We start from the raw sequence: 27,764 nt of genomic DNA, 5'->3' as shown, positions 1-27,764 counted from the left end.
TTTGGGAGGCTGTTGGCTGAGGATCAGCCATGAACAGTGTCGTGATATCCATACGTCCGTCCTCATTGTCATCAGACGAGTCATCAGAAGAATCTTCTTCTGGTTCTGGCTCAGAAGGTATGGACACCATATGCTGAGGAGGAGGATCAGGATACATTTTGTCCTTCCCTTTATCAATTTTCCTTTTTGTAGGATGGGATTCTTCTGAGGAAGATGGACTCTTTGGCTCATATCTGGCAGGTGTTGGAGTAGGTTTGAACAAAGGAGACGGGTGGTATGTTGGAGGTGGTTCATATGAATAGTTAAAAGGTCCAAAAAGGGAGTAAGCAGGTTCAGGAGTAGGAAGAAAAGGATTAGGAGTTGTTTGAGCAGAGAAAGGGCTAAATGGACTGTAAGAGACTAGAGCTTCTGTGGGCTTATGCAAGTCTGCTTCAACTTGGGCCAACTGTTTTTTCAGCCTTCTTATCTCCTGTTCCTTTTGGTTGAATTCTACGCCAAATCTCCATTGTTGGATCAAAGCTTTCAGATCTCTATCAAGCTGGGTAATTCTGCTTTGTAAGTCCTTGTACATGTTTTGGGCAAAAGCAGTGAAGGAGTCAATTTTTTAATCAACATACTGAGTCCTGGTGAGGATTTGATCAATCTTGGAATCAATACGCTGTAGTGCCTTATTCTGGACAGCAGCATTTTTGGTTTGCCAGTTTAAAACTTCTTCAGCTTGAGTGATCGAGGTGATCTGACCTTCACTATCAACCTTTGTTGAGTGAATGAAAGCTCTGATGGAGATTTTGGTCTGCTAGTCTGTCTGTTGTGCTAATGGAGGAAAGTCTACTTCATAAGAGGCAGGTGAGAACATCATGCAGGGTTGTACCAGAGGAAGTGCACGAAGAGGGAAAGAAACTGGCTTGAGAGGGGGTAGTTTCTTTTCTTCCTTTCTGATGATCTCAAGGGCAAGCTCATAGATGGAAAGAGGCTTCTTCTGCTTGGTTTCTTCATGGATACCAATCCATGGACTATTATCTGGATAATATCTTCTGTGAACTTGTTGAGGCTTGCAAGAGGCTCTCCTGGTTTATTTGGTGAGCTTCCTCCAATTTTTATCAGACAGAGGATGGTCATATTCATTTTCCCAGTAGTTATCACAACAATCACAATCTTCATCGCATGCTCCAGAGCCTGGGAGATCCCAGGGGCAGTGACCATCTATTTTCTGAGGATAGATGTAATGGTTGTCAGGTGTCACTGCTCCAATGGGATAGTTTTCTTTCTCCTTTTCTAATGGCTGGACCATCATGGTCTGGAATACAGGCAGGGATCCTGTAGAATGCCGTGGTGGCTGGAAGGAAGTTTGTACTGTACCGTCAGGATTCCTTTTGAAAGATGATTCTGTTATCTGGATTGATTGAGATGTTGAATGGAGCCTTTCATAATTGGTTAACCAATCCTTTGGGATGAGCTGTTCAAGCTCATTTCTAGGCAGTTGCCTAGGTATCTGAACAATTGTTGGGGTGGTCTCAGTGTCTGCTAGCACAAGTAAAGCGTCATTTGATACAGATGGCTGAGATAAGTCTACTGCATGATCTTGCAGCCTGTAGATAATCTGGTGGTGTAACGTAGCCATCATGGAGGATGCGACTTGGGCTGCCCCTGTGAGTTGGATTTGGACTTTCCTACTGAGATGTGGATCTCTAAGGGAAAGATTGTAGTTAGGGAAAAACATCAATACCACACTTCCTGCATGCAAAGTGGTAAGACATGTTCCTATCACTGCATGTTCATACTGTAAAAATCTCGTATCGAGGAGTGATACTCTTGCTATTACTGGAAGTCCTAATCGTCCATGTAGACTGAGGATAAGTCGAACAGCTCCAAAGTGAAGATGAGAAAACCCTTCTTGTCTCCATCTGGGGATGAGCTGAGGAGGGATTTCTAAGGTTACGTACTATTCAGCAGATGAACTCTGGAGAGAGCATTGATCCATTCTGGAGGCCTGAACATATTCTTTTGACAAAGATCTTCTGGAAGAAATCAAGGATCTGATAGATCTGGTAAGAGATCCAGATCGTCTGTAGATATTATAAGGACTGAGAAGAGATAAGAGTGACTCTCCAACCTGAGTATCTTCAGGTAGAGTAGATATTTCTACAAGATTATCAATTCTAGAGGATAGTGTTCTCCGAAGTGGTGAAGAGAAAGAAAGAGAAGAGGTGAGATTAACAATCTCAGAAGGAGAAGGGGTCTGAAGATGAGTTTTAGCAACAGAGTTGGGTGTTTGACAAGCCATGTTTGGTACGTAGCGTTGTGGCTAGAGATCGCTCTACCTTCTAGGAAGGAATCAAGCAGTTACTAGTTTATAGCCGATATACCAAGGTAAGAGAAGATGGCAGAAAACAGTGATACAATGGTTAAAAGAAGATGGCAAAGTTATCTTGGTATCGGAGCCTCGTTAACATTTAGTACACAAGAAAATAAAAAAATAAAAAAGAAGGAAGAAAGGGAGTAAAAGAAAAAAGAGCAAATAAGAGTACCAAACCTGCTCCCATCCGATTTATTATCCTCAATCCTCCTTCCTCTAATGTCGCCTGGGTTCTGGATTCTTCTTTTTGACACGTCTCTCCCTCTCTCTCTCTCTGTTCCCTCCTATAAATACCCTTCGCCTTCGCTTGCTACCTTTTCTCTTTCGGTTTTTGGGTTTTCTTTTTTGAAGGCTGAGAAAACCAAAAAAATCTCGAAACCGAGAGAGAGAACGAAACTGCCTCCTTCTCAACAAACAACAAAAGCCCTCTATATCAATTCCAAGATTTGATAGAGGATCTCATAACACACCCAACAAAGGAACCCTTACATACATATACAAAGACAACAATACAGGTAGAGAGATTGATTCAATAAAGAGGAATTGAGAGAGAAAACCCATTTTGAAAGCTTCTTTCTTTTTTAATTTTATTTTCCTCTTTAAGATCTTGACAATCGCCTTGTACATTGTCTACTTCGAAAATTATTTCAACCATTCAATTCTTGTTCCCTTTTTTTTTTCTTCTTCTTTTCTGGAAATCTGATCTTTTAAACGCCATTAAGCTCTCTATTTTGCTTTTCTCAATCTTTTTTACTTGTGGAGAAAATTTTGACAGTGTGATTTTATAGTATGTTTTATTGATTTTTGGAAAAAGAAATTAGGGTTTTTATTAAGTGGGTGCTTAAACTTTTTATTCGTAGGGTTTTGATCAGATCGTCACTATAACAACCCTAATTATGATTTTTGGAGTATTAGGGTTATGATGATCAGAAATTGATGTAGAGATTGACAATTGGATAGGATTGGATTGTGTAGCTAGTTTTTAATAGGGATCAGTACTTGGGTCTGCACATTGAATCTGCAAAAGTGAAATTCTTCTGTTTGGCAACATAAGCTGAAGCATACGCTAGGTGGTTATCTTGGCTGCGTTTACATTTATGGGTTTGGTTTGAGTTATTGATTCTTATAGTAAAGGGAGGCTCCTGATATTCAATTTTGCTTATGATCAGGTTTTGATTTCTCTGTTGTCCTAGTGGCAAACACAAAGGATCAGATGGCTTTGGAACTTCAGCATTATTTCAGGACAAAACCTTTCAGATTGACATAAATTGATTTCCACTTATCTGGTCATTTTTGGAGCTTGTTCATTGTTTATTGCGGTAGAATTGAGCCAATAAGCTTTGTTTGTACTCTTATTTCCCAGTCAAGTGTTGGTTGACATTAGGCAACTCCTGAAGTCTATTTGCGAATAAGAGGATAATTAGAAATTTTGGCCTGAGAGGTATTTTGGAGGACTATGGATTGATTTTTAGGCTGGAAATGAGTGCAAGGACATGGTGCATGGACAAGAGCATAGTTTCTGGTATGTTCCCGTGTTGGAACAACAGTACGGTATTGTAGGAGAAGCCTTTTGTACTGTGGATCGATCCCACTTTGCCAGTTCAAGGATCACGTGCAATGTCTCGGTGCTTTCCATTTCCGCCTCCAGGATATGAAAAGAAGGCTAGAATTGAGGATACAGAGTTGCTAAAAAAGGTTGTATATTACCTTCTTATTTAACTACAGTTGCTAGCTTGCGTTGCCTACTTGCCTTCGTGTTTCAGTCTTTCTCTCTGGCCATTCTATATCCTTATTTGTGCTGAATCATATACATTTCTTGTGATTTAACTTTGGAAAGCTCTGATTGACTTCAGTGTTAAGGCATTTTCACTTGGGGAAAAAATGAAATTCTAAGGAGAGTTTGTACCCAACAATTTATGATAGAATTATATGCAACTTTGGTGCAAAGCATAACAAAGTTTATTAGGATAATTCATACTAAATTTGGAAACTCCAGAAGACAACAATGACGGAGATGACTCATTCAGAGACGTTGATCAAGACTTTAGGTTGCAGCTTAACAGGAAAACTGTTGCAATATTTTTCAGTGGAAACTCTGATGCGTGTCAAAAACTGTGCAACTTGCAAGGAGAATATATGGATTGATATTGAAAGCAGGGACATATCTACTACAGGCAACTTTCAAACTATTAAATGTGATGAAACTAGCTGTCTTTTGTCTGAACTGTGTTGTTGCTTCATTTCCCAGATTGCATCAGCAATGTGTGCCTTTGCTAACCCACACATTTTTGTAATACTAATTAAAATGCATGTAGTGGTCTTGCATGGTGTAGATAACATTGGTGTGGATGTGATGCATATGCCAGGGACGGTGTTGGCATCACAAAAGGAGGGACAGTTTATGTTATCCAGGGTTGCTTTATGCCTAGAATTTCATAATTTAGGGCCTTTATTGCATACAAATTTATTAAATATGTTGATTGCATGTCATAAATGACACATAAAATTTAGTTTACCTTGCGGCCTAATTTGATTGTCACTTTGATGTGTTCACAAATTGAGTCTGTTAAAAAATGTTCAAAGTATTCTAGGCAGGTATCTGAAGTAGTTCAAATGTTATTCAGTGGTGATTTCTATTCTTCTTTATTTGTTAATAAACTACTGATCTACTTTTGTTTTCTTTTTAATGTGCTATATGACTTAAGGGTGGGGTGCATGTTTGGAAACCCTTAGACATTGTTCTTTAATTAACATTTAGGTTAATTTATAATTTAGTCACTAAGATAAGATAAAAGCCACAACTTGGTCCCTCTATTTTCAAGGAGAAAGAAGTAGTCCCCGAGTTATGTTTCTATTAACAAAATGGTCATTCTGTTAAAATTCAACATCAGTGGGTTGAAGGCTGTTATAGTTTAGTCCATCACATTTCACTTTTTATAACAATTTAATCTCTGTTGCTTTAATATTAGTAATAATTTAGTCTTTGAATTTAGGTTGTCTGTTTCAATTTATGATTAAACAATGGTAAATTGTAACAGAGGAACTATTATGTTAATAGAAATATGCTTTGGGGACTAATTTATTTCTCCTTGAAAATAAAGGGATTAAGTTGTAATTTATATCATACTCAACTCAACGAAGCCTTTATCCCAAAAATTTGGGGTCGGCTATATGGATTCTCTTTATCCCAAAAATTTATATCATACTCCTGGGACAAAATTATAAATTGCCTTGACATTTATAATTAGGCATGATATAATTGATTCAATTGTAGCTTAGTTGAAAAAGAGGAAGATTATGGCCATGCTTTACATGCCAAATAAAATTTTTAGTGTTAAGTTACTAATTTCTTTTGCAAAATATGCTTATTGGTTTCTTTCATGTGACACGATTGTTTATAATAATTGGTAACTTTTAGCCTACGGTGGGTAGGTAATATAGGCAAAGAGTTGTTTTGGAGATGAATATGTTGCCTGTGATTCAAATATCCTGTATTTTTAGGAGTAGTCTTATTTTCTAATGGCGATGTGTCAATTTAAAATTGGCACTTGCTTGATTGAAAAAAAAAAAAAAATACTTGTGAGGTTAGGAACATATTTCTATATTGAACATTGGAGAATTTCTTTTGAGTTAAAACAGTTTTGATGAGCAGCTGAAATTGCAACAGCAACGGACTTATTGTGAGAAAAGCTTAGCATATGAGATACGTAGCAACAATTTTTTTTTAAAATCATTTTAACATGTCTTGCTTCATTAATAAGGATGAAGAGCTTGAAGTGTTGTAGTCATAACTTTTTGTGGGTTTACACATTTTAACTGAATATTAAATGAATATCAATGATAAACTAGTTAATGTGGCTTGTTTGGTTGGTTTTTCACACCATATAAATTTGCTCGATAATTCTTGAATTCAAGTGGAAGAAGTTGAACCTACAAATCAGAATTTTCTATGCAGGAATATGTGCAAATCTCATACCATTAATTACTTATTAATTAATTTTTAGTGTATGAGAAAGATGATTAATGATGATGTAGCGTGTAGCTTAAATAGAAACACACTCCATACACAAGAGTGAAAATCAGGAGAGAAACCTCTGCTGAATTTTTATTAATAATAATTTGTCCCTCAAATTACATGTAAATCAGGGTATTTGTAGATATTAATCTCCTAAATCTAATAGGAATATAAAACTACTAAATAGGAATTTTAGATAAACTCAACTCAATTCAACTCAACTAAGCCTTTATCCTAAAAATTTGGGGTAGACTATATGGATTCTCTTTCTCCACTCTAAATGATTTTGGGTTAAATCCTTGGAAATGTGTAATACTTCTAGGTCATATTGTATTATTCTTCTCCAAGTCAGTTTAGGTCTACCCCTTCTTTTCTTTCTATCCTCTAACCTAATGTGCTCTACTTGTCTAATTGGAGCCTTCGTATGTCTACGCTTCACATGACCAAATCACCTCAATCTCTTTTCTCTCAACTTATCCTCAATTGGCACCACTCCTACCTTTTCTCTAACACTCTCATTACGGACTTTATCTAGTATAGTATGATCATTCATTCACCTTAACATTCTCATCTTTGCAACTCTTATCGTAGATACATACGACTCTTTCAGTGCTTAACACTCATTATCATATAACATGGCCGGTCGTATAGCTGTACGGTAAAATTTTCCTTTCAACTTATTGGGAATTTTGTGATCACGTAAAACTCCCGTGTCACATATCCACTTCAACCATCCGGCTTTAATCCTATGACTAACATCCTCCTCACATCTATCATCTACTTAAAGAATTGAGCCGAGATATTTAAAGTGATTATTTTGGGACAGTACTACTCCATCCAAACTAACTCCTTCCCTATCTCACCAGTTCGCCCTTCACTAAACTTACAATGCATATATTCTGTCTTTGTTCTACTTAACTTAAAGCCCTTTGACTCTAGAGTACTTCTCCAAAGCTCTAGCTTTCTATTGACTCATTCTCGCGTCTCATCTATCAGAACTATATCATCCGCAAATATCATGCACCAAGGGATACTCTCTTATATATGTTTCGTCAATTCATCTAAAACTAATATAAAAAGGTAAGGGCTTACGACTGAACTTTGGTGTAATCCAACTAAGATAGAAAAATCTCATGTCTCCTACCACTATGCGCACAATAGTAGTTGCTCCTTCTTATATTTCTTTCAACACTTGTATGTACCTAATAGATATCCCCTTTTGTTCTAACACTATCCATAAGACGAATTTTAGATAAACTAAAATATAATAAGAAGATATAAACTAAATTGGAAAATTAAATCCTAAATAAACTAGGAAAACATTAATAAGTCCTAAATATAGTAGGAAACTTCTTAATTAATTCTAATATCATCTCTATAGCTACTGAAAGTCTTCACAATACGTCCTAGGTAAATTTGGACTATTGTAAATTAAAATTAGTTAAAAAAAAGGTTCTGTCTTGTTGTTCAGGCAATGCATCATACTCCCCCACTTGAAAAAAAACTCGTCTTCAAGTTAAAATAACTTGCAACGATTCAACAACATAGCCAAAACAACTCCAGAATCATTTTCCCCCACTTGGAATAAATCCTCCCTCAAAATTTGAAGTAGAAAAGAATGAAGAACTTATTTGGAAAAGTACACCATGTAGCCTTCTTTGATGAGGTAAAAAAAGGAGATTCAAACAAGATTGAATTGATCAACTTTATTGTCGCCTTTGTCTTTATAAGATTACCGGAACAAATAAAATTAAAGAAAGCAATAGAAATTAAGGATTTAGAAAAGTCTTCAATCTCCATTGCTTGATTTCCTTTAATCTCCAATATTGACTCCATGTGTTGCTTTTCCTCAACTTCCATTGAAGTTTCCATGGCTTGATATTCCACTTTTTTAAAAACACATTTTTGAAGCTTTTCTTGCTTATCTTGATCAGTTTTAGCTCTAGAACAGTTGGCCTAATTATTTCTAATTGAAGTTCATCATCTTCAACTATAGCAAAAGGAAATTCAGTCAAATATTTGAGTTCAGATTCTTCAAACTTAGACTCCTCCACTTTAAATTGCATTGTTGAATCTCGAAGTTCCCTTTTTTCTTCGATTTCTTATTTTTCAACCACTAAGGGCTTTGGTTGGACCTCCTGTTGACAATATTGTTTTTGCTGAAATAAAATTTATTCATAATCCAAAGGCAGAAATTCTTGTTCCAACAAATATTTCATGATGAACCACGAACGAACTGGTCCCCTTCCTTCTCTTGCTCTCCTAGATTTAAATTGTTTCCACCAAGCAGAAGCACCTCCTTTCAAGCGGCAAGCCACCAATTGAACTTGTTTTTCAGCTGCTATATCCGCATGGTAATAGAACCTATCCACATTCGCAATTCAATCTACACATTTCTCTATATTGAGGTCTCCATAGAAATTAGGAATATCAAGATAACTCACGCTTCTTCTCTCATCACCGCCATATCATTAATGCCTATTGAACTTGATTGTTTCATAGTCATCTTCCTCCTCTGAATCATCATAGTAGACATATTGTCTGCATGCAGAAATTAGTCGATAAACAGGGTTACCACGAGCTACACCATCTCCTGGCCTTCTTTTGTCAACCCAATTCCTGATTATTTTAGTTTTCAAAGCACCAAAACGATCTACAATTTATTCGAGGCATCTGTCGATACTCTCGAATTTGAAATCCATCCGTTGCTCCGAAAGTCACTCCCATCGTTGCAACGTTTTGTCCCTATGGTAAAGGACTCTAGTTCCTCGATCACCGTCACAAGAACCATTGTAATCGCTACCTCTATCAAGGCAAGCCATCTCAATTGGAGTGATTTTCCCCCTCTGATACCACCTGACGCTGTGTGAAGCTCAAATAGAAACACACTCTGTACACAAGAGTAAAAATAAGAAGAGAAATCTCTGCTGAATTTTTATTAATAATAATCTGTCTCTCAAATTATATATAAATAAGGGTATTTATAGATGTTAATCTGCTAAACCTAATAGGAATATAAAACTACTAAATAGGAATTTTAGATAAACTAAAATACAATAAGAAGATATAAACTAGATAGGAAAACTAAATCCTAAATAAAGTAGGAAAACATTAATAAGTCCTAAATAAAGTAGGAGATTTCCTAATTAATTCTAATATAATCTCTACAGCTGCTGGAAGTCTTCACAATGCGCCCTAGATAAATTAGAACTATTGGAAATTAAAATTAGTTAAAAAAAAAAGTTATGCCTTGTTGTCCAGGCCCCGCATCAAATGAACACACAGGATTGCACTATTTGTGAGATAACATGCAAGGGAAAAATAAAGATGTGTCTATTCATTTCTTGTTGCTGAAAGCTTTGTTATGGGAAGAAATATACTTTTATAAGTATTCTGAGAAAGCATCTCGTTCTCAAATTTGGTACCTGTGCCTATTGCTATGCCAATTTATTAGGCAGTCATAACAAACAAAAAGATGGTTGAACTTCAGATTTAGCTAGGTTGTGTATTATAATATTCTTACTGTTGAGAATCCAGCCCATAATCTTAGCTCATTGAAAATAGTGGGCCTTTGATAAAAAGCCCATGAACCAAAGGAGAAGCTTCTTGGAAGCATTGTGGGTACAGAAAGTTGGTTAACTGGCTTAGAAAGTTTAAGAATGTGGTGGCGAAGTCACTACATCTTGCATAGTTATATATGGCCATTTGCCAAGTTTTGAGTGGGCACAGATATGAGAGATTGTGAGGTGTGTGCAAATGAAGCAGTGTATTTTGAGATCAAGTTTCGTAACAAGCTTGTAAGAGTGCTTTTGAGAGGGTAAACACCATTGGGTGTATTGGCTTTGAAGGGTTCTTGTAGAATGTGAGGTTGATTATTGGTATTATTGTTCGTGATAGTGGATTGATTTGTGGAGTAGGCAAATTGCTGAACATCTATCTTTAGGCACTTAATTTTCTTCTATAATAGTTGAAGGAAGATTAGTTTTCCTTGGTCATTTGGGAGACTTTTGTGCTCACAGGGAAAAAGATCTTGACTATTATAATCTACAAAAGTGGTACATTAGTGGATGCTTTCTTTGCAATATGGAGGAAGTAATTAGTCCTTTCATATTGCATTGGTATTAGGGTAGAAAACTCTGTGAAGGGAAAGAAATATTAGAGATTTTATGGAAGAGGAATAGTTTGTCTTCCTGCCTAGAGGTCTGGCTTTTTGTTGCGCACTTCTGATCTGCTAGCTGGTATAGTGTGCATGTTTCTTAGTTGATTTTCAATCCTTTTTCTTATCAGGGGGGAAGGAAGAAAAAAAAAAGAGGACTGACAGGCTGAAAGATCTATGTTGTAAGGAGAATTAGGATGCAGCATAGATCTAAATGTCTTCCAGTACTGGGAAGCAATTGTGTTTTGCCCTTGTCGTTTGTAATGCACTTTCATTCCCTATGGAGTGGCTTGAATCTAAATTTATTGCTTTTGAACTGACACAATTAATAGCTTGTTTCTGTTTTTCTAAGCCATTTTCATCTATCTGTATTCCTTCATTTTCTATGGTTCAAAATCAGGGTGAGGGCTCGTTTTATAACTTCTTGGTTTTCTTTGGTGGTTTTATGGGAAGTAAAATATTTGAGGGGCTTTTAGATGTGAGTGCATTTCTACCCATGGAATTTGAAGTTGTGATATTTGTGGAATTGCATATGTGCTGATCTTGGTATAGCAGAAACTGTAGATAGTGGAATTTGCACTTTAATGTGAAAATGCTTGCTACTTCATGCTTGTTGTGTGGACTATACAGAGTTCTGTAATTGCTTTAGTTTGATTGCAATGGTGCAGAACTAATTATGGTTGTTAAATCCAGACTGGACCAGCTGGTTGGATGGGAATTAGATCCTGGTCCAGTTCGGTTTAACCATCATACCCTGGTTTTAGAAACCTGGTGTGAACTAGTGTGAATTGGCCCAGCAACCTGCGGACCACAAATCTGGCCATGTTTGAAATGGTCAACTCTTTTATGCCAATAACCATGTAAATTACTACATTACTTCACAATCCTCTTACATTATTTATTGAATTACATAAACTAAATTACTATATAAAGTAATTTCTTTAATTAACTTAAATTATACTATATTAATATAAAATTATAATAACTGTTAACTTGAATTATTTTTCTATCTTATTATCTTTTGTACAATAAAAAAAATATAATATCTTCTCTATTTATTGTATTGTATAATTTTTAATATATTAATATTTATTTTAATTTATATGATAAATTTATTATTATGAAAATTTTAATATTAAGTATTTCTTTATTATAGATAATTAAATATTATTTTTTAAAAAATATTTATGTATGAAAATTTAACTAAATTTATTTTAATAATTATTTTATGAAATACATAAAAGTATTAATTATAATAAAGCATTAGTATTTATTTTATAATATTTATTTAATAGTTTACTAACTAAATACTGATTTGACCCTAGTCAAGAAAAAATCTAGAAATTTGTGTTACTGGGGGCAATGTATGTCCATACTTGTGTGCGTGAACCATGGTTTCAACTAATGGCCGTTGATTAACATAACGGCTGTTATGTAACATAACGATCGTTATTTACTGGTTTTTGAAGGCTCCGTTATATGTTGTCCCTTTATTTATAGACGAATACTAAATGTATGTTGTATAACGACCATTACTAGCGTTATATAAAAGTAACGACCATTATTCACCATTAGGTAACAGGAACGGCCATAGCCACATATCACATGCAAATGGTATTTTTTCTTCTCTTTTCATTAATGTCTAAAAGGGATAGATTTAATGTCTTTATTATGTAGCTGTGTATCTTAGTTTTACTTGTATTTACCTATAACTTTATGAACTTTATAAATTTTTTAAAAAAATTTGCGTAGCACTAGGCCATAACGTAACGGTAATGGGTGTGTGTGTGTGTGTGTGTATATATATATAATTGCAAAATGGTCATAATTATTTTATGTTTAAAGATAAAAGCAAGTCAAATAATATTCTTTTATTACATTTTTTTCAATATTTTTATATTTTGAATCTATTATTAAATTTTTTTTATTAATTTGCTTTCAAATATTGAAGGACAAATTTTAATTTAAGCGTTTGCTCAAATTTAATCTCACTTTTACTTATCAGATTAAGGTAATATTTTTTACTAGTATTATTAAAAATATTATTCTTTAATATAGTATTAAGTAATAACAAATTATTATGGGTGTGATTTGAATTTTGTCCTCCTCCCTCTTAGGTATTTTAATGTAAACTATCAAGTAATCATTTAAGAAATTTTTTTTTATAAAAATAGTGATATAAAAATAATATTACATATTAAGATTATGTTAAATATAGGAAAAATAAAAATATTAATAAACAATTTAATGCTAAACTCAGGATATATAAAAAAAAATTTGATAGCATTATTTATTTTATTATTAAGATAAAAATTTAATATTAAATTAAAATAAATTAACAAACAATGTGTAATAGATAGTTTTGTTTTGGCTTAAATATTCAAATTATAAGTTTTATTTAAGTCAAATATGTTGTTTAATTTTAAGTAATTGCGAATAAAATATAATTGATAAATAATTTAAAATTTTAAGTTTATGGACAAATTTAAATTATTAAGTGAAATAAAATGTGGGGCAAATAAAAGTTCTTAAATGTGGGGAAACTTCAATATGCAAAGAGAAGAATAGAAATTTACAATGTAACTTAAAAGGATCTCTTTGGAGGTAGTTGCCCCCACTGTCCCCCTTGTAGATTCATCACTAACTCTGGTTGAACCTTATAACTCTTAACCCTTTGCCTCCATTAGTTCAATGACTAGGCTGGGTTTGAAAACCATGGAACTAATAGTACAGTACAAGAAGAAAATTTAACTCATTGACGTGTTTCCTTTTGCTAAGTTAAAAACATATGCGACTTGGAATGACATATATTACTTATCTTTTTTTCTAATCGTCTTTTTTTTTTTTTTAATGATGATTAGGTTTCTTTGCAATTGTTTTAATGTTTCTGGTCTTAATATCTATTCCGAAGTATAGATTTGATTTTTGTTTTCATGTCGATTTCAAGGATTTATTTATTTTAAAATTATAAAAAACTATGTTGCCATTTTTTCACTATTTTATATATATATATATATTTTTGGGATAAAGGCTTAGTTGAGTTGAGTTGAGTTGCTAAGGTTGATTGTTCTACATATTACCTGTTTTATTTTTATTGGATTTACCACATGCTGTGAAAAATTTTAATGTTTTATTGGTTTTAATTTATGTTCATTAATCTCTATATTTGCGAAGAAGGATAAAGAAGGAAAAGTGTTGGTGAAAGATGAGGACATTAAAGAAAGATGGAGAAATTATTTTAATGATCTCTTTAATGATAGTCAAAATGGTAATAACGTGAATATAGATTATAGAACAATAGAAAAGAATGTGAATTATATTAGAAGGATTAGATCTTTAGAAGTAAAGGAAGCACTTAAGAGAATGAAAGTGGGTAAAGCCTGTGGACCCGATAAAATACCAATTGAAGTGTGGAAGTATTTGGGAGATATGGGAGTGGCATGGTTAACTAAATTATTTAATAAGATTCTAAACTCAAAGAAAATGCCTGATGAATGGAGGAAGAGTATTTTAGTACCTATTTTTAAAAATAAGGGAGACATACAGAGTTGCTCAAACTATGGGGGAATTAAACTCATGAGCCATACTATGAAGTTGTGGGAGAGAGTTGTGGAGTATCGACTATGTTATGATACTTCTATCTCTCTTAATCAATTTGGTTTTATGCCCGGTCGTTCAACTATGGAAGCGATCTTTCTCATTAGAAGCTTGATGGAGAAATATAGAGATGTGAAGAAAGATCTACACATGGTTTTTATTGATTTGGAGAAGACTTATGATAGTGTTCCAAGAGAGGTCTTATGGAATGTGTTAGAACAAAAGAGGGTATCTATTAGGTACATACAAGTATTGAAAGATATGTATGAAGGAGCAACTACTATTGTGCACACAGTGGGAGGGGACACGAGATTTTCCGATCTCAATTGGATTACACCAAGGATCAGCTATAAGCCCTTACCTTTTTACATTAGTTTTAGATGAACTGACGAAATATATACAAGAGAGTATTCCTTGGTGCATGATGTTTGCGGATGATATTGTTCTGATAGATGAGACACGAGAAGGAGTCAATAGAAAGCTAGAACTTTGGAGAAGTACTCTAGAGTCAAAGGGTTTTAAGTTAAGTAGAACGAAGACAGAATACATGCATTGCAAGTTCAGTGAAGGCCAAACTGGTGATAGGGAAGGAGTTAGTTTGAATGGAGTGATACTGCCCCAAAGTAATCACTTTAAATATCTAGGCTCAGTCCTTCAAATAGATGGGGGGATGTGAGGAGAATGTTAGTCATAGGATTAAAGTCGGATGGTTGAAGTGGAGACGTGCCACGGGAGTTTTATGTGATCGTAAGATTCCCAATAAATTGAAAGGAAAATTTTACCGTACAGCCATACGACCGGCTATGTTATATGGTAGTGAGTGTTGGGCACTGAAAGAGTCGTATGCATCTAAGATAAGAGTTGCAGAGATGAGAATGTTAAGGTGGATGAGTGGCCATACTAGACTAGATAAAGTTCGTAATGAGAGTATTAGAGAAAAGGTAGGAGTGGTGCCAATTGAAGATAAGTTGAGAGAAGGGAGATTGAGGTGGTTTGGTCATGTGAAGCGTAGACATACGGAGGCTCCAGTTAGACAAGTAGAGCACATTAGGTTAGAGGATAGAAAGAAAAAAAGGGGTAGACCTAAATTGACTTGGAGGAGAGTAGTACAACATGACCTAGAAGCATTACACATTTCTGAGGATTTAACCCAAAATCGTTCAGAGTGAAAAAAGCGAATCCATATAGCTGACCCCAAATTTTTGGGATAAAGGTTTAGTTTAGTTTAGTTTAGTTTAGTTAATCTCTATATTTGCGAAAGAATATACTCATGGTAGATAATTTACAAGTGCAATCCCAGACCATCACTTACAAAGTTAGCTAGGTCTGTGAGGATATGATCATGGTTCCAGTAGTACTTCTTAAAAGGTCCAAGACTCAGAAACCAAATCTGTTTTCCCCAGTAAAACTTGATTTATTTTTACATATGCATTATAGTAATTTTTAACAATTTGCTGTACTTTTAACTTTGTGCACTTCACCATGATATTTATTTTTAGCAACTTTCTTATGTGTTGTTGGTGCTGTTAGAATGTGTATGCTCATAACCTTTATGTTGCATTTATCTGTCTCCTACTTTAGGAATAGAAATAAGATTCATTGTGATGAGTGGTGTAGTTAATATCCTTGCATCTATTCACCAGTTGTTACCCCTTCAATTCTGGTTTTGCTCTAACAGAAATGCTATTTTCAGGAGAAGCACAAGGAGAAAAAGCATAAAAAGGACAAGAAGGAGAAAGAAAAGAGAGAGGGTAAAGAGAAAAGGAATAAAGATAGAAGTAAAGAAAAACATAGAGAAAAGAAAGACCGAAAAGAGAAGCGCAAAGACAAGGACAAGGACAAGGACAGAGATAAGGAGAAAAACCAGACTTCAGATGAGAAGAGAGTTGAAGTGCAACCAAGCTTCTATAATGGACAAAAGTTTGGTTCAAACAGCCTGCAGAGTAGTGAGATCAAGGATTCTTTATACGTGCAGGAATTGGCCAGAAGAATCAAGGATGAAGATAGGGCATCAGGAAGCCAAATGTTTCAGAAGGTTGTTGCTACAGATCAAAGAAGAGGTGAGGTACAGGGAATGGTGGTGGAGGGAAGTATTGGCAATCAATCTGAGGAAAAAGAGAAGGTTAAGATTAGGAATGAAGATCATAAGAAAATCAATGGACAAAGAAATCATTTTGACACCAGAGGTTTGGGAAAGGCATTTCATCAAAACTACTCTGGCGTGGGCCAAGAAAGAGTTGAAGGAATTGTCAAGTTGGTGGAGAAGAAGGATGCTGAGAAGCAGATGGAGGGGAAAGAGAAGGGCATGCACAAGGAAAGTGATGGTAAGGGTGATAAACACAAAAGTAGAGACCGAGAGAAGAATAGAAAATCAAAGGATAAATACCGGCATAAGGAAGAGAAGGAGGAGAAAGCGAAAGAGATAACTGAACCAATTAAAGAGAAGCCTCAATTAAAAGAAAATGTGTCTAAACTAAAAGAGGGTAGTAAGGACTCAATAGATTTACGAAATATCAAATCATCAGAAACATTGAAGTTAACAAACGCAAGTCCTTCTGCTGAAGGAAATCTTGGAAAACGAAAGGAGCTTGGGAAAAATGGATATTTACTTGGTGAGTCTTTTCCTGTATTTTTACAATTATCACACTGCAGTATATCTATTTCCGTCTGTTGCATGGAACCTTTGGTGGTGGATCAACATATTTATATTTTAGACCTTATTTTTTCTTTGTTCTTGACAGACAATGGGAGTCGGCCTAATAAATTTCCGAGACCTTTGTCTTCTTTCCCAGCAGTTGAAAATGGAAAGAAATTGGAACAATGTCAAGCTACTATTCAGACATCTGAGAAGCCGGAGTTAGCTAAAAATCACAAAGTGGAAATCAAGGAACAGAAGCTTAATGGATTGATAGCTGCTCAACAGCCCAATATATGCTCAACAAAGCCTTCATCTGTTGGCATGCCAGCTAATGAGAATGGTGAAACATCTTCAAAACCACATCCCGACACGAAATATCTGAGTCAGATACTTTCTATAGCAGAAATGGAGGAGTGGCCTGATGTTGATGATCAGAAATGGCTGTTTAGCAGTAATCATTTGCAGTCAAAAAGGCCCAGCAGCAGTTCTACTGTGGTTGATGGGACACAGCAAGTATGGGCAGAAGCTCTTCGGATAGAGTCTTTGGACATTTCAGCAATGCCATATGTCATTCCTTACTGATTTAGTACTAAATGGTTAGGACTATCCCTTCGACAACTCCCTGACATGGCTGTTAGCCTCTAGGGAACACCTGGGGGAGGTATGCCGGCATTTGGGTCTTGAGATTAGTGGTCTGTTCCTTCCTGTTCTTTCATTGTTTGCCCAGCCCAGATAAGTTTGTTAAGGTACAAAAAGTAGTTCTGATCTCGGTTGCAGTTAATGTTGATGGTGTCTGATTTCCTTGTCTTGGGAGTGATTTATTTCTGAATGGGACGGTTGCATAAACTAATAATTTTGTTTCATTTTTTCAGGACTGTTGGGGGGCTTTGCCGACTTACTTGTAGTTATTTATAACAGCTACCATTGGGTTTTCATCAGAAGAAACATTCCTCATGTGAACTGGTGAGATGAAGGACATTAGACCAAAAAGGTTGAGATGGTTAGTTCCGATTCTTCTTAGCTTTAGAGCTTAAACATATAGGTTAGATGAGAGTTACAATGTTCCCATGGCCTGTGCTATGCACACATTTTTTAAATCTGTATAATGATTGATGGTATACGTAATTTGTAAATTAAGAGGGCAAAATAAAGGAGGCAAATTTCATTTATTTGTGAACTCTGTTTTTTTCCCTTGTTTTGGTTGAATGTAGGATATCGAAATTTTGTTAGAACCAGTCAAGTTCTATTAGCAATTGCTTATTACTTGCTGTTTGATTTCATATTAATGTTTAATGTAATTCAACTCTTCAATGATCACAGTAAGCTCCTAAAAATGCTTGAGAGCTTGATTCATCGTTTAGATGGAAAAATTGGTTAAAAAAATGTTGTAGCATTCGAGTAGGGAGTATTTTAGGAATAGCATTCGTTTCTTGGGAGTATTTTCGGAATTGCCCTTGTTCTTCAGGAGGCGATTTTAAGAATGCATTCCCTCAATATGGTTTGTGTTTGAGTTATAATGTAGTTTTTAAATTTAAATTTCGTTAATAAATTAATATTTGCTATTAGTTGTCCTTCAGTTTGAAAAATTTAGATATATGAATTATTTTGTTAACAAAATAAAATTTTAAGAAAATTATTTTAAATTGAAAAGCAAGATAATTTAGATGATATGAATTAATTTATTAATAAAATTGAGCTTTAAGAATTAAATTATTATTAAGAACATATCAAAGATTTTGCTATATTTAAGGGAATTAATTGTAAATTATCTAAATAAATTACCACCCAATTTGTCTTTGATTTTCCCTCTCGACGTGAGATTAGCTCCAGTAGTTGGAAAAGAGAAGAAAAGCAACGAGGCAGTGGATGAGACAAAGAAGTCGGCAGCAGGTGGCGTAACCCAAAAGACTCGGATAAAATGTGTTGCCGCTCAGCTCACAATAAAATCCAAAGTCCGCTCTCTTCCTCATTCGCACAAACACGGGCGTTGATACGCCTACTCCTCTCCCTTTCACTGCTGGTGCTTCTCTCTCTCTATCTCTCTGGCCTCCCTTTTTCGACTCAATGGCTCTGTTTTTTTTACCTCTGGTTGCCTGGAAAGTCAACTGTGAATATTGTCTGAGAAAATAAGTTACTTGCCATCTTTCACTTGCTTTACTGAAAACTAACTACTGAAGATTGAAACGTTTCAAATTATTAATTTAATTTCGACATGGGATTGAAAATATTTAGACCTATAAAAGGTGATGATCAATGATCCCAGATGATAATTAGTTAATGTGCTTATGTTATTCACTTTTTAATGATTTTTTTTTCGAAATTCGGAAAATATTTTAACTTTCTCCTTATCAAGAAATTATTTTCTTTTAATAATTTTTAAGAAAGTGTGATATTTGTTTTCTAGAATTAATGAGGGCTCTGCTCATTATAGTCCCGTTGAGAAATGGCATGCCCATTGCAGTGTTTTTAGTGTTTACTCTGTGTTTACATGCATCTGTAATGCACAACCGTTTCTTTTTGGATGATTTGAGAAAATGGATAGTAGAAATATTCCTACAAATCCTTTGGAATTTTAAGCCAACAATAGGAAAAGATGGAAGGCTTACAATGAAGTGTTACAGAGTAGAACCTACAGTTTGAAAGAGGCTAAGAGCAAAATCCTGAGGTATTCATGTCCGTTTTGTGATACATCCAATTTATTATAGCAGTAATTTTGGTCATTTGAATTAAAAGGGAATGGTGGATTTCATACTTCTTGTCTCAAATTCTTGTGTTGCTCAAAATCTGGAAATGAATTGGCTAAAGTCTATTTGTAGAGGATTTTGGGTGCTTTCAGGTTCATAGTGTGTCTCTTAACCTCATTTTTCTTCTACTGGCACATGGGTTAATCAAAATTGTTTTGAAGTATCAAGTTACTTGTACATAATATGGACCAATGGGCATATACAACTTTTGAAACACTAGGTTCTACCGGTAGGGCAACTTAGGTTATGATATCTAATGTACAAGAGACTGCCTCAAATCAGGCTACTTGTTAAACTTGAGTGATGATGCAAGTGTTCCTGCTATTTTGATTTAGGCTTGAATTCACAGAATATTGTTGATGTATCCCGCTGAGCTGAAATTTGGCAGACTTTTTATCATGCAGTTGTTAAGAAGAAAGCCAGAAAGCATCACCCAATAATATAGCTCAAACTCTTTCTATTTATTTGTGCATCACATTTCCAAACACCAAAACTTTTTTCCCGTGTTGAAGAACATGGAAACAGTAATAAAGATTTTACATTCAACTGGAATCCCAAAGAAATGCAGAGATAATTCAAAATATCTTCCCAAGAATTCTCTAACCAAGGTATAATATCTAATCTCTTTCCAACCAACATATAAATATTAAGATGAACAGAAAATATCCCACAAATCAATTCTAAAATTTCATTTCACTTGCTCTTTCGATAAGATTGTAGACAACTCTATCACTGAGATATTCAAATGTCAAGACATTTTTCTTACCTGTTGTAGACCTCTAATACATAAATGAGAACAAGGAAATCAGAAAAGTAAACAGTGGTGTTTCTTATTTATTTATTTTTTCTATCATGTGATGAAAGGGTATAAATGCTTTTGAACTTTCTAAATTTCTGTCAGGCGGGAAAATCTCTGCTGAGAAAGGAATGGCGAACCCGTGGAATGAGAAGATAAAACTTGTTCCAGTGATCAACAAACGATCTGTCAAAATGATTCTGTTGTACTGGCACCACAGCAAACTAATAACCAACCAAGAAAATTGAAAATGAGTGTAACTATTTCTGAAAACAATTAGAAATGTCATAACCCCCCAGAAGCAGTAGTACTTGGAATGCTCTGCAAAAACTTGGTCCTTGCAACAGGATCTGTTGAAAATCGACCGAGTACTGCAATTGTAGCTGTATTACTTCCGAACTTCTCAATACCTCTAGAAATCATACAAGTATGGTTAGCCTCCACAACTACCATCACATCTCCAACTAAAAATGATGCAACGGTCTCTGCAATCTGCCTGGTAAGCCTTTCCTGCACTTGGAGCTTGAAACCATAAAAATGGACTATTGACTGTAGAAAAGATTTTCCAATGGGGTTGAATCCCTCAGCACGGAAGTAACCAATATGCACAACACCATAAAAGGGTAGCAAATGATGCTCGCACTGAGACCAGAATGACAAGTTCAACTCAGAATGTATATGTTCTTTGTTATGGCTGATGTCCCCATTGGCTTTAAGGGTATCTGTCTTGCCACAGCCAAAGCCATTCAACTTCATCTCCAGTTTTGTATTCTGGAAGTTCATCAACCACTTCACAAAGCAGCTAGGAGTTCCAACAAGCTCTTTCCTCAATGGGTCTTCTCCTAAAGATCTGAGGATTGACACCACTGCAGTAACCATTCCTGGGTTGGGTGGTCCAATTTTAGCACTCAAAGAAGATTGTAATGGACACCAACATTGCTCCATAGAGTCCATCTGAGTTTTATCCACATTTATACCTCTGAACTTCAGAAGACTCAAAAAATCACACCAAATATCAGCATTTTTATTTTCGAAAACACCATAACCTGATTGGACCAGTGCCTTTACCCATCCTTGGTGATTGGAGTCAAGCAAGAGTGACTCTAAATTTGGGAAATGGATGTGTAAACATTGGAGTATGATGGCAACACCTGCCGGCTTGATCCCGTGGTGCAGTGAGGAGCAAATTTCATCTGCCATACGCTGTGGATCCTGGAGCCGTCTTGCAAAGACATCAGCAACTCTAGATAGCTTGCTTAATCCTACAACCCTCTGACCAGATGGGACATAACCTACATGACATTTAACCTGAAAGGGAAGCAAGCAAGACTCACAATATGAGAAAAGGTCAAGATCTCGAACAATCACAATCCCACCAGCTCCTCCGGCATGACCTACTGCATTATCCAAACCAGCTTCAGGGAATAATGCACTGTGAACAATGTCCTTTGCTTTCTGATTATAACCTGAAAATGGTAACAAACATGAAGTAATGAGTAATTGGCAAATTACAATAAACATTAGTACAATATCCATATATGATAATTGCACCAAAAATTAAGGTTTCTTTATATTTCCATCGGCACTGTCATCAATATTAGATAATAATACCAAAAATTCAGTACCAATAAGCATAATTGGATCATTATACATATGCTTGACAAGATGTTGACAGATCTATCTTAAAAGATAGCAACCCAACACCAGAGTAACTTTGAACTAATGATCCCTCGGAAAAACAAAAGTTCTTTTTTTTTTTTTCCTTTTTTTTAGGAAGGAAAAACAAAAGTTAGAACTTTGAACTAATGAATAATAGATATTATAAAAATAAATTAACTAATATGGACAAAGGAAAAAACTCAGATCCTACAAGAACCACGAGCTTGAATGAAAGGGAATAAGAACCTCTGGTTCCATGGAGAAGGGCCTTGGCAACACGAAGTGGGGTCTTTTTGAGACCTTCTCTATTAATATCCTCGCCGAGACCTTGCAATAGAACTGTCACAGCATTCTCAATAGCTAAAGTCTCTGGTTTTTCCTCAAATCCCAGCTCAAGGCAATCGAATTTCACTCCATTCTCAAGCTCCGCATTGAAATGCCCCTCATCCAAGGCACCCATCGACAGACCACAAATCCCACCAACAGTAGGAGTGTAGATCCCTAAGAAGGGCAAAAAATAATGCAAGTTATGGTGTCAAATAGCTTCTTGGAGACCAAAATCCAAAAGGAAGCTGGAAGAATGATTGAATTTTGAGGTGCCCAAAGCACCAAAACAAAGTCTTCACGCGTTTCCAATGAGCGAATTCTAGATACGAATCGCTATCGATGAGAAAATTGTAAGTTCGCAGATAACCAGATGCAAAAACAAATATAAGATTCGCATAAATAAATCTAATACTGAAAACGAAGCAAAACCCGGCAAAGAATGAATAAAAAAAGTTAAATCTGAGCTACCCGGGTGAGGAACAAGAGCAAAACAAAGATGGGTAACCAAAAGAAAAAAAAAACCAGGGAGAGCTGAAGAAGAAAGAAGCAGTTGTGTGAATGTCAAGAGCAGAGGGGCATCACTTAAAAAGCGAGAGGAGGGGATGAGAAAGGGGTTAAATTTTAACATTAGATATTGAAGATATTGAAGTTATATGGTTGTAGAATTATAATTTTTTTATTTTAAAATATAATTTAAATTTTTTTTTAATTTTATATGGTGAAATTTTTTTAATTTTTTATTATTAATTTTTTAATTAAAAATTAACGTAAATAATTTTTATATAATATTTTATTAATATTTTTTTTATATAAAGTATAAAATTATTTTTTTTATATATAAAAAATTAATTTATTTATAAAAGAAAGGATGATTCAATTTAAATATAATTTAAAAAAAATATCGATTAAGTTTTATTTTAAAATTATTTAAATTAGTGTCTTATTAATAAATTAATAATTAAAAATTAAAAAAATTTTATTATATAAAATATAAAAATTTATAAAATTTTATATTATATTTTTAAATTAAAAATTATAATATTATAATTAAATAAATTTAAGTACAATTATTAAAATTTAGCGTCAGGCGGCTTTGATCAATAGAATTGGAATATGGGCATCTTTTGGTTCCTTTCCTCGTCTAAATGTGGGTCCCAATCACCACATGAAGAGTTTTCTTTTTTAATTAATTAGACTCACCATAAGGCTAAGAGCTACATCATACAAAAAGACTCAAAGTGTAAGAATGGTAATGATGAGGGTATCTTTAAAAATTATTATATTTGAACCGAAATTGAATTAACATTTTTAAAATTTAAATTTATTATAAATTTAATTAAAAAATTTTTTAATTATCTAAATTCATTTTAAATTTAATTATTATGATTTAAAAAATATCTGAACTCATTTAATTTTATATATTTTAATTAATAATTTACATAAAAATTATTTTTATTAATAATTTATATTTAAAAATTTTAATAATTTATAAAATATTTAAATTTTATTTTATATAAAATAAAATATTATATTTTATATTTAATTAGGTATTTATATAAATAGATTCGAGTAATGAATATTTAATATGTAAAATCTAAACCCTCAATGTATTATTCTTCAAACTTGAATCATCACAAACTCAATTATATACTACTCAAACTCATCAAAATTTAATTGGATCTAGTATCTATAAAAATCCGACCTATTGCTGTGACCAAGGTTATAAGCATAAAGTCTCAAGCCAAGATAAAAAACAATCTAGCTAAAAAGGAGGATCCAAGCTCTCAATTTAACAAGGCCTAAGCCCTTAACACAAATAGAGAAAATTAAACTTAGGTAAAAGCCAACCTAGAGAAATCTAGGGTAGCAGAAGGAGTCGATTAAGAAGACTCGATCCAATAATGTAACACCTCCAACCAAACAACCATCACCACTGCAATCAATCCCCACCTTAGGGATCCTTCAAAACAGAGGAGGACCACCATCAACATAGGACGAACACATTTGATAAATCTTAGAAAGTCATCAACTCAGGCAGCATGGACTCGAACCAAAACAAAGCAAGAACCTCGGGCCATAGGTAAAAGGAGATGTAGATCAACCCAGAAAATGGTAAAAGGTGGCGACAATTGCTCTCATCAGTGTCCCATTTGTGCCTTACGGGTAGCCCTTCCCATTTTAAGTCCTAGCAAAAAGCTTCAATAGACGTCTCTCCCTCTCCTATACTGACGATCAAAGCACACAGGCTCTCTACAAACTCCCCCAACACTTACAAACCAACAGGATAACATGCAAGCCTTAATATATTTCAACATAAAACAGCAAACAAATCAAAAGGGGTGCTCTCTCTCTTAAGTGCAAATCTGCCAACAAGAGAAGAACCACGAGAAGTTTTCCACGTTCCACCTGATGGTGGTGAGAGAAGACCTATGATTGAGTGGAAGTTGGAGGAGCTAACCCTTGCCCAGAAGAGGCAAGGGTATCCGCAAGTCGATAGGAATGAGAGGTTTAAAGTCTCAAAAAAGAGCAAGAGCTAAACAGAGAGGGAAAAAAAAAGGAAATCTTGAAACACTCTTAAACATTTGTTACCACATGAGGTTGAAGCTCAGCCTTAGTGAGGATTAATTGAATCGAACCAAATTTGAATACAGTCATTTTGAACAAGTATATATATATATATATATATATATTGATGTTGTGTATTCATATGAGGAAAATTTGACAAAGTTTGGCCAAATTATATTTGATTGTAACTTTTTATGAGAAAAATTCATATTATGTCTTTGGGTTGGCTTAGAAGACAAGTTAATAAAACTGTTCATTCTTTAGCTAGAGTTATATGCTAGTCCTATGGTTTGGGAGGAGTCTTCAAGCTTTTTAATTTGTGTTTTTCACTATGATGTTAAAATAGGTATTTCATACTGAGTTTTTCCTGAATTTTTCATAATTTTTTTTTTTAAATCCAAGTAACCCATTATTAAATCAAAATTATACAAATTATACTAATAATATACTAATTAATAATAAATATTATAATAAATAGTTTTTCCTGAATTTTTCATAAATTTTTTTTTAAATCCAAGTAACCCATTATTAAATCAAAATTATACAAATTATACTAATAATATACTAATTAATAATAAATATTATAATAAATATTTATATGTTAAATTTAAATGTTTATAATTTAAATATTTATATATTGAATTTATTATTGAATTTTTTTTATTATTTAAACTTATTTTTGTTATTTAATTTAATAGTTAATTAATTTATTTAAAATTTTATTTTCTTTTATTACATTGAATATCTCTAATTACATCTTATAGCATACAGTCTGTTTTACGCCTTTAGTTGGAGTTCAGTCATTTGCTCTTTATTCGCCTCACAGAAGATCGAGGTTGGGGCATTAGGGTGCAGGACGGGGCGAGGCGAGGCAAGTTTTCCAATGAAATTTTCTTTTTTATTTTTTTATTTCAATTTATCATTATATGATATAAATTTATTCATTAAAAATAAATTATAATTTAGAAATATAGATTTGAAATATAATATTAATAGCATACATATATTTTTGTTAAAATTATAATATTTAAATATTTAAATATATAAAAATAAATTAATTTTTTAATAAAATATAATAATATATTATTATTAAAGCGGGTTTTGAGGATTTAGGACAGGGAGAGTTTCTCTCAGTCCCCACCTTGCACAACATTGGGATAGGGCGAGGTCAGTAAAAACTGATCAGGTGCTGGGCAAGGCGAATCAGGGCCGAGAATAATCCACCGTATCGTTTTCGGGTCACTCTGATTGCTGGAATTTTTAATTGGAAAATTATAAAATATTTTATATTTCATTCAGTTTGTCACAATTAATTAATTATTTTTTTATTTTTACATATTATATTAAAAAGTTATAAAATTTGATTCCATAAATTAACCAAACCAATTAGATAGGTGATTAAATTTTTTAATATATTAATATTAATTTTTTTAATATATTAATATGCTTTATGCATATAGAAGTAAGATAATTTTTCCTACTTAATTTGCATTGTTTCAATAACTAAAATTATATCTCTCATCTTATTACTTTATGATATATTAACTCTCAAATTTAAATCAAATTCTATAAAAATATTTTTTAACCACTGAATATTACAAATAGAAAGTAGAGAGATGACTCTTTTAATTTATCCATTTGTATAGAGTAGTGAATTATTCTTATTCTTTCTGTTTCTATTGCTATAAACATATTTAACGATGAGAATTACTCAAAATTTGGTAAGGTTATTTTGGATTATAATTTTTTTTTTATTGTATGGTTTTAATTTTTAATGTGTATTTTCTTTAGATTAAACGACAAGTTAATAAGGCTGCTTATGTGTTAACAAGGGCAGCTTTGTTACATGCTAATCTCACATTTTGAGAGAAGCCTTTAAATTTTTTTTATGTCTTATTATATCAGATTTTTTCACTTAATATTCTACTTCAGAAATTAGATATACAGAGTGAGTCTGCTGACGTGAATATAATATGAATATTCTTTATTATATTTTTCCTAGTTATTTAAATTGAATTTTTCAATATGTATGGCAGGTTCTCGCAATCTTGTCAATAAAATTCTTGAGAGAGATGACGGAGGGAGGACAGGAAGAATATATGTGTGTTTGTGAGAGAGACAGAAGGATAGATTGGAAGGGTAGTTTAGAAATTTAAAAGTGCGTGTGGAAATTTTTTTTTTTTTTCTGATTTTTCGTTTTTTTAATTCCTACAAAACTAAAGACTTGTTCGATTGGGCTTTTTGTTTTATATATTTTTTTTCTTTTTTGTTTTTAAAACATGACAACCAAAATAAGAAACAACCAAATTTCGTTTTCTGATTCAGATTATTTTATTTCCTGACCCCACTCATCCGCTATTATATAGAACAATTTTTTTTTAAGTAATTTAAACTTCTTTAAATTTCATTCATATTACTTAATAAATATAATAGTAATTTTTTAAAAATTTATTAAATTCAATTATAATTTACAGTGTCTATTTGACATTGCGTTTGAAGGTTTAAAACTATTTTCTAAATAAAAACATTATTTTAAATATTATTGTAAAAAATAATTTGGAAAAGACTATTTTATGATTTTAATGTTCTTATGACTAAAATATATCAAATTTAATTTAAATTATTTTTTAATACTCTCTAACTAGTATATCTGTCATGACTCAACTTATGGGTCGGACTGACACTAGGACTTGGACCAGCCTAAAACCCTAGAGGCCCGTAGCAAGCCTAACTATTCATTAACCCAATCTTAAAGCCCATTTTAAGCTCAATTTTAAGAATTCAATCGGACAAAGTCTGGCCATAATATGGACCACACAACGGGGAGTTTTTGACTCACTCGACCTGTAAACACAATATATAACAATTTGGAGAGCTTAGCTCAGCTCACCCTCCACATATTCATGATGTC

The 27,764-nt window shown here is 33.6% G+C and overlaps 2 protein-coding genes across 4 annotated transcripts; one reads left to right on the top strand and one right to left on the bottom strand.

The window, feature by feature from the left end:
• The first annotated feature begins 2,589 nt into the window (after positions 1–2,589).
• LOC110646225 (uncharacterized) lies at positions 2,590–17,994 on the top strand. 3 transcript variants are annotated; one of them, XM_021799610.2, is made up of 5 exons: positions 2,590–2,871; positions 3,526–4,051; positions 15,818–16,736; positions 16,866–17,508; positions 17,635–17,994. In XM_021799610.2, the coding sequence occupies exons 2-4, from the start codon at positions 3,974–3,976 to the stop codon at positions 17,342–17,344; spliced, it is 1,476 nt and encodes a 491-aa protein (XP_021655302.2). In that variant the 5' UTR covers positions 2,590–2,871; positions 3,526–3,973; the 3' UTR covers positions 17,345–17,508; positions 17,635–17,994. The 3 variants fall into 3 exon arrangements, with proteins under 3 accessions (XP_021655302.2, XP_021655301.2, XP_057985106.1); XM_021799609.2 differs by having other exon boundaries at positions 2,590–3,426; XM_058129123.1 differs by having other exon boundaries at positions 2,590–4,051.
• A 2,177-nt stretch (positions 17,995–20,171) lies between these two features.
• On the bottom strand, positions 20,172–22,892 carry LOC110646234 (GTP cyclohydrolase 1). Its single transcript, XM_021799621.2, has 2 exons — positions 22,208–22,892; positions 20,172–21,768 (listed from the first exon to the last, which is right to left on the bottom strand). Exons 1-2 carry the CDS (start codon positions 22,419–22,421, stop codon positions 20,588–20,590), a joined length of 1,395 nt encoding a protein of 464 aa, XP_021655313.2. The 5' UTR covers positions 22,422–22,892; the 3' UTR covers positions 20,172–20,587.
• Positions 22,893–27,764: the final 4,872 nt, after the last annotated feature.

The sequence above is a fragment of the Hevea brasiliensis genome, chromosome 10, assembly GCF_030052815.1.
Source record: "Hevea brasiliensis isolate MT/VB/25A 57/8 chromosome 10, ASM3005281v1, whole genome shotgun sequence".
In the NCBI taxonomy this organism is placed as follows: Eukaryota; Viridiplantae; Streptophyta; class Magnoliopsida; order Malpighiales; family Euphorbiaceae; genus Hevea; species Hevea brasiliensis.
Note: the sequence above shows the minus strand (reverse complement) of the source record. Positions and strands in the feature narration are given on the sequence as shown.